We start from the raw sequence: 7,811 nt of genomic DNA, 5'->3' as shown, positions 1-7,811 counted from the left end.
TTCCTGTTCAGTGTACGAGGTTTTGTTAGCGGGGCGCAACTCTTCCACAACGCTGAGAAATCCTGACAGAGTTATCTCCAAAAATCGTCTTATGACGTTACATACTGAAAGAGGGGTTAACATTTTGAGGGTAATAACCCGATTTAGCCCTATGTGACGTTTACGGTCCCCAATGAGTCAATGCTCTTTTTCAGTTTGTGACGTCACTTCCGCGACCTTCATACATTGAGTAACAGCTGCATTTGATGTCAAGTTACGACAGACTTTGTCGGATTAATCAAACAGATTGCCATGTTGGAGGGGAGAGCAATCTCCTTATTGAGCTCCGTGTGAGACTCACCGTCACCCTCAATCCTCTCAAAATGTCATTGTCCCGAATTCATCCTGTGGAAATGACGTCACAAAATTTTTTAAAAAAAGCGACCGTTTGGGATTGGCTCAATGGGTCGGAGAACGTGACACAGGGCTAAATCGGCTTCCTGCCCTCAACAGGTCAATCCTTCTTTCAGTACATGTAACGTCATCTGACATTGTCATTTCAATATCAAACCACAGACCACATCCTCCAGAGATGCCCCATCATAGAAAGCCTACGAAAAACCGTGTGGGCAGCTGCAGTCCCCTCCGCTGCCAGCTGTACGGAGGAAAGGAGGACCTGGACAAGATAGCATCATTTGTCTCGCTGTCAGGTCTAATAGTATAGACGTGTGATCGACAAGAAGAATAAATATGTGACGTCACTTCCATGAGCTATTTCGGGTGACTGTCGATGGAAGGATGAGAGCGGGAGGATGAGGATGAGTTATGTTGGGATGCGTGCAAATAATCCGGAAAATGGGAGAGATTTTGCTTCTTCAAGGTATACGATCTAAGTAGCCATTTCGGAAAAGTTTTCTTGTTAATTGGGCTTTAACAATTTAAAGAAAAATTGACTGTACTGTACGTAATTTAGACATCCCTATAATGATTTGATCGAATATTCAAGCTATACGATCTAAAGGAGCTAATTCCAGAAAGTTTTGTTTTGGCGAATAAAGCCTTAAAAAGTCCAAGGAAGATTCACTGTGCTGTAATAAAGAAACCCTTATAATGATTCGTTCGAATATGCTTCGTACCAATGCCAATTAATTAAATGACATTTAATCGGCGAGCGGTTTTTTTCTGTCATTCCCATGTGTGAGGAGTCCCGACTTCTGTTCGTCTTCATGTTTTATTTAGTCGGTCCTGAAGGGTACACGTTCGTCGAAGCAGACAATAACCGTTGGACTCCCCCTCTCTCTCTGCCCCCCCCCCTCTCTCTCCCTCTCTCTGTCCCCCTCCCTCTCTGTCTTTCCCCCTCTCTCTGTCCCTCTCCTTTTGTTGGTTAACTTTTTAACTTTTTAATTTTTAATTTTTTAATTATATAATTGTGTGTCTATGCGTCCCAAGGACAGATTGTAAGAAAAAGGCGTAGCCTTAAATCTTAATCCTTGTTAAATAAAGTTCAATTCAATTCAATTCAATTCTCCCTCTCTGCCCCCCTCTCTCTCCCTCTATCTCTGCACCTCCCTCTCTCTCTCTCTCTCTGCCCCTCTCTCTCTCTCTCTCTCTCTCTCTGCTCCCCTCTCTCTCTCTCTCTCTGCTCCCTCTCTCTCTCTCTCTCTCTCTGCTCCCCCCTCTCTCTCTCTCTCTCTCTGCTCCCCCCCCTCTCTCTCTCTCTCTCTCTGCTCCCCCCTCTCTCTCTCTCTTTCTCTCTCTCTGCTCCCCCCCCTCTCTCTCTCTCTCTCTCTCTCTCTGCTCCCCCCCTCTCTCTCTCTCTCTCTCTGCCCCCCCCCTCTCTCTCTCTCTGCTCCCCCCCTCTCTCTCTCTTTCTCTCTCTCTGCTCCCCCCCCTCTCTCTCTCTCTCTCTCTCTCTCTCTGCTCCCCCCCCTCTCTCTCTCTCTCTCTCTGCCCCCCCTCTCTCTCTCTCTGCTCCCCCCCTCTCTCTCTCTCTCTGCTCCCCCCTCTCTCTCTCTCTCTCTCTCTCTCTGTCCCCCCTCTCTCTCTCTCTCTCTCTCTCTCTGTCCCCCCTCTCTCTCTCTCTCTCTCTCTCTCTGCTCCCCCCCCTCTTTCTCTCTCTCTCTCTCTCTCTCTCTCTCTCTCTGCTCCCCCCTCTCTCTCTCTCTCTCTCTCTCTCTCTCGGCCTCCCTCTCTCTGCCCCCCTCTCTCTCTCTCTGCCCCCCTCTCTCTCCATAGTCCAAGAAACAAGGCTATTTGGATCGTGCAGACTTTATACTCTCAATGTGACACATTTTTGGCAGTGCAGAGAGACGTCATTGTTTTAATTTTTTTCGTATATTCCGAAGTCCACGAAAACAGAGTACCATGTTTAAGCTTTACCTGTATAATGGGAACAAAGTTTACCTGTATAGTGGGAACAAAGTTTACGCGGATAGTGCATCGCGCACTGAATCACGTCGAGACGTTACGTCAAAATGTCGGACGCACTAGCTCACACCTGGCGTTGATGGGTACGTTTACATGCACGACGCTATCAATACACAACGGTGTGTGTGTGTGTGTGTGTGTGTGTGTGTGTGTGTGTGTGTGTGTGCGTGTGTGTATGTGCGTGTGTGTGTGGTTATATGTGTGTGTGTGTGTGTGGTTATGTGGGTGTGTGTGTGTGTATGTGTGTGTGTGTGTGTGTGTGTTTGTGTTTGTATGTGTGTGTTTGAATACATGTGTGCGAGTGCAAGTGCATGAGTGTGAAGCATGTCTACGTCTGTCTATTTTGCTTTGAATCTGTGTGCTTGCTCGTCCGTGTGTCTGTCTGTCTGTCTGTCTGTCTGTCTGTCTGTCTGTCTGTCTGTCTGTCTGTCTATATTGCCTTTTCCGTTCATGCTAAAATAAAGATCAGATAATCAACAAATCAGTCGGCTTATAATTTCTCAAAATGCTTTCGGCTCAACAACAAAATCAAAAATCAAATCGGGCAATGTGCCACACACATGCATTCATCGCTTCCCGCAGTGGGGCACTGCGGTTATGAAATTAAAGGCCCCTCCTGTTTTTGGAACCGCAGGAGCTTTCTAGTTTGCTGTTAGGTAGATTTTTGGTTCCTCTTTCCTGTCATGCTCTCTTTTTCTTCATGAATTCTTTTCTTTTTTCTGCCTTCTTGCTCATTCACCTGTATTTTTTCCAAAAATCTCTTCTCTTGCCGCTTGTCTCGCGATTCATGTATAGTTTAATCTGTTAGTGTTCTGATGTAAGTCCAGCAGTAGATAGGTTAAGCCTATTTTAACATACTGGAAACTGGTAATCTTCCAGTAGGTATTAATTTAGTTTTACTAAAGCCTGCTGGGACACAAGTAATGGGTTAGTGCATTTGTAAACAGGAATCGCTTGACAAGTGGCCCCCTTCATCCCCCCCTTCCTCGTCCTGATATGGCTCTGCGTAGTCGGCTGGACGTTAAGCAACAAATAAACAAACAAACAAAAAAATGCATTCATCGCTGTTTACCAACAATCGCACAGCCATTGTTTCGATAACCGGGTTATAAAGACTTGAGTCGGTCTCTTTTATCAGTGTATTGTCTGTGGTGTCGAGACATCGGGGGCAGTGGCGACAATTAGTCAATTACACCTGTTGTGACCTGAAAACAACATCCCTTTCCGTGAAACCAGTTGGACTCCCTATCTTGTCAGGGATGTCAGGGATGTCAGGGATGTCAGGGAAACGACCAACCCTCCATCTGGACACGTACGGACAATCAACAACATGGATACTTTTTGCAGAGTGGGGATTTGTTTAAATGAAATAATTTCTTATCAGACACTATAGTATGGTGGGTTGTTGTGAAATTAATACACCAGTTAACAGTGGTTGAAAACGACGTTAAACACCAAATAAAGTAAGAAAGAAAGCTTACATGGAACAAAGAAGGAAACCAGAAGAGGAGGAAAAACAAAAACACTCCAAAAAACATCTGCGCATGCGTTCAAATCAAAGGGGACAAACGGAAAATGGCGTGTTTGTGTGGCCGATGTAATCCAAAGAACCTTTACACTCTTTCTTCGGACACTCAAAAGCAACTTCAGGGCTGGAAGACTACAAAAGCAGCTTCAGGGCTGGAAGACTACAAAAGCAGCTTCAGGGCTGGAAGACTACAAAAGCAGCTTCAGGGCTGGAAGACTACAAAAGCAGCTTCAGGGCTGGAAGACTACAAAAGCAGCTTCAGGGCTGGAAGACTACAAAAGCAGCTTCAGGGCTGGAAGACTACAAAAGCAGCTTCAGGGCTGGAAGACTACAAAAGCAGCTTCAGGGCTGGAAGACTACAAAAGCAGCTTCAGGGCTGGAAGACTACAAAAGCAGCTTCAGGGCTGGAAGACTACAAAAGCAGCTTCAGGGCCGGAAGACTACAAAAGCAGCTTCAGGGCTGGAAGACTACAAAAGCAGCTTCAGGGCCGGAAGACTACAAAAGCAGCTTCAGGGCTGGAAGACTACAAAAGCAGCTTCAGGGCTGGAAGACTACAAAAGCAGCTTCAGGGCTGGAAGACTACAAAAGCAGCTTCAGGGCTGGAAGACTACAAAAGCAGCTTCAGGGCTGGAAGTCTACAAAAGCAGCTTCAGGGCTGGAAGACTACAAAAGCAGCTTCAGGGCTGGAAGACTACAAAAGCAACTTCAGGGCTGGAAGACTACAAAAGCAACTTCAGGGCCGGAAGACTACAAAAGCAGCTTCAGGGCCGGAAGACTACAACAGTGCACTTTCTCTAGCAGCTTCAGGGCTGGAAGACTACAACAGTGCACTTTCTCTAGCAGCTTCAGGGCTGGAAGACTACAACAGTGCACTTTCTCTAGCAGCTTCAGGGCTGGAAGACTACAACAGTGCACTTTCTCTAGCAGCTTCAGGGCCGGAAGACTACAACAGTGCACTTTCTCTAGCAGCTTCAGGGCTGGAAGACTACAAAAGCAGCTTCAGGGCCGGAAGACTACAAAACTGCACTTTCTGTAGACTGAATCTACGCGTTCAAATCAACCGAAAATTATCTTTAAAATGATTTATTCTAAAAAAAACACTCAAAAAAATATCTGCGCATGCGCGAAATCCAAAACGGCCGCGGAACTGTTCATCGGTGTATCCATCAACATATTGTGACATTCTCAGTCTGCACAGAAAGCAATCAGGGTTTTGAGTGTTGCTATGGGTCTAAGTGGAAAGCCTCGCCAGAGTGTTGCTATGGGTCTAAGTGGAAAGCCTCGCCAGAGTGTTGCTATGGGTCTAAGTGGAAAGCCTCGCCAGAGTGTTGCTATGGGTCTAAGTGGAGAGCCTCCCCAGAGTGTTGCTATGGGTCTAAGTGGAAAGTCTCGCCAGAGTGTTGCTATGGGTCTAAGTGGAAAGCCTCGCCAGAGTGTTGCTATGGGTCTAAGTGGAAAGTCTCGCCAGAGTGTTGCTATGGGTCTAAGTGGAAAGTCTCGCCAGAGTGTTGCTATGGGTCTAAGTGGAAAGCCTCGCCAGAGTGTTGCTATGGGTCTAAGTGGAAAGTCTCGCCAGAGTGTTGCTATGGGTCTAAGTGGAAAGCCTCGCCAGAGTGTTGCTATGGGTCTAAGTGGAAAGTCTCGCCAGAGTGTTGCTATGGGTCTAAGTGGAAAGCCTCGCCAGAGTGTTGCTATGGGTCTAAGTGGAAAGTCTCGCCAGAGTGTTGCTATGGGTCTAAGTGGAAAGCCTCGCCAGAGTGTTGCTATGGGTCTAAGTGGAAAGCCTCGCCAGAGTGTTGCTATGGGTCTGAGTGGAAAGTCTCGCCAGAGTGTTGCTATGGGTCTAAGTGGAAAGTCTCGCCAGAGTGTTGCTATGGGTCTAAGTGGAAAGTCTCGCCAGAGTGTTGCTATGGGTCTAAGTGGAAAGTCTCGCCAGAGTGTTGCTATGGGTCTAAGTGGAAAGTCTCGCCAGAGTGTTGCTATGGGTCTAAGTGGAAAGCCTCACCAGAGTGTTGCTATGGGTCTAAGTGGAAAGCCTCGCCAGAGTGTTGCTATGGGTCTAAGTGGAAAGCCTCGCCAGAGTGTTGCTATGGGTCTAAGTGGAAAGCCTCACCAGAGTGTTGCTATGGGTCTAAGTGGAAAGCCTCGCCAGAGTGTTGCTATGGGTCTAAGTGGAAAGCCTCACCAGAGTGTTGCTATGGGTCTAAGTGGAAAGCCTCGCCAGAGTGTTGCTATGGGTCTAAGTGGAGAGCCTCGCCAGAGTGTTGCTATGGGTCTAAGTGGAAAGCCTCGCCAGAGTGTTGCTATGGGTCTAAGTGGAAAGCCTCGCCAGAGTGTTGCTATGGGTCTAAGTGGAAAGCCTCGCCAGAGTGTTGCTATGGGTCTAAGTGGAAAGCCTCGCCAGAGTGTTGCTATGGGTCTAAGTGGAAAGCCTCGCCAGAGTGTTGCTATGGGTCTAAGTGGAAAGCCTCGCCAGAGTGTTGCTATGGGTCTAAGTGGAACGCCTCGCCAGAGTGTTGCTATGGGTCTAAGTGGAGAGCCTCGCCAGAGTGTTGCTATGGGTCTAAGTGGAAAGCCTCGCCAGAGTGTTGCTATGGGTCTAAGTGGAAAGCCTCGCCAGAGTGTTGCTATGGGTCTAAGTGGAAAGCCTCGCCAGAGTGTTGCTATGGGTCTAAGTGGAACGCCTCGCCAGAGTGTTGCTATGGGTCTAAGTGGAAAGCCTCCCCAGAGTGTTGCTATGGGTCTAAGTGGAACGCCTCGCCAGAGTGTTGCTATGGGTCTAAGTGGAAAGTCTCGCCAGAGTGTTGCTATGGGTCTAAGTGGAAAGCCTCGCCAGAGTGTTGCTATGGGTCTAAGCGGAACGCCTCCCCAGAGTATTGCTATGGGTCTAAGTGGAACGCCTCGCCAGAGTGTTGCTATGGGTCTAAGTGGAAAGTCTCGCCAGAGTGTTGCTATGGGTCTAAGTGGAACGCCTCGCCAGAGTGTTGCTATGGGTCTAAGTGGAAAGCCTCGCCAGAGTGTTGCTATGGGTCTAAGTGGAAAGACTCGCCAGATCTGAGATAGTGATCCGAATCGTTTGCACGGGAAGGACTGGGCCTTTAAGACTCGATTCGCTTTTATCAGTGTCTGTGTGTCTGGCCTGATTCTGACATTTGGTGCACTGACGAAATTTACGCATGTCGTGACCTTTATATTATTTATCAGATCATCCGATCAGGTACAAAAAGCGAACAGTAATACGTCGTTGTTTTTACCTGCAAGGGAAGAGGGCATTTCGTCCACCCGACAATAAAGTCGCCGTGTGCGTGTGTTTTTGTACCTTGACGGATTTATTCCCTCCCATTTAGATCCCATTTGTTATCACATTGTAGGGAAAACCGGGTTGCACTTTGCACCACACACACGTGTGTACACGCACGCACGCACGAACGTACGCACGCACGCACGCACGCACGCACGCGCACGAACGCACGCACGCACACACACACACACACACACACACACACACACACACAGAGCTCTCCTCCCACTCCTCCTCCCTCTCCCGAAACGTGCACCCAGCCTGATGGGTATGATAATTATTAGTCCTCGTACATTAATCCGAAACGTGACCCACAGCAGGGTGTGACTAACGAAATGAAGTCGAACCACTGATGTGAAGGTGGTCTGAGCCTAACGCGAGAAGCGATGACGAATTAGTTAGTGTTATGTGTTCCTCGCGAAATTCAATGTCACAGTTTATACTTTTTGCAGTGAAAGTTTTCTATATATATATCAAATGTTAGCTGTCACTTTACGCGACGGAACAATATTAATTTATGTTTGTGTGTCTGTCTTTCTCCCTCTGTCATTTTCTCTGTATGACGTCACTGTCTC

General features: G+C 47.6%; 2 protein-coding genes across 2 annotated transcripts in view; both read left to right on the top strand.

Moving 5' to 3' along the window:
• LOC138980484 (putative ankyrin repeat protein RF_1087) overlaps nt 1-7,811 on the top strand; it is a 65,649-nt gene that overhangs the window by 2,121 nt on the left and 55,717 nt on the right. The gene's annotated exons all lie outside the window — the stretch shown is intronic.
• On the top strand, nt 5,161-6,993 carry LOC138979582 (protein FAM186A-like). Its single transcript, XM_070352294.1, has one exon. It carries the CDS (start codon nt 5,161-5,163, stop codon nt 6,991-6,993), a length of 1,833 nt encoding a protein of 610 aa, XP_070208395.1.

This window comes from Littorina saxatilis, linkage group LG11 (assembly GCF_037325665.1).
Source record: "Littorina saxatilis isolate snail1 linkage group LG11, US_GU_Lsax_2.0, whole genome shotgun sequence".
Lineage (NCBI taxonomy): Eukaryota > Metazoa > Mollusca > Gastropoda > Littorinimorpha > Littorinidae > Littorina > Littorina saxatilis.
Note: the sequence above shows the minus strand (reverse complement) of the source record. Positions and strands in the feature narration are given on the sequence as shown.

Excerpts from the sequence above, each read along its gene's own strand:
- LOC138979582 (XM_070352294.1), top strand. The coding sequence starts at position 5,161 with ATGGGTCTAAGTGGAAAGCCTCGCCAGAGTGTTGCTATGGGTCTAAGT.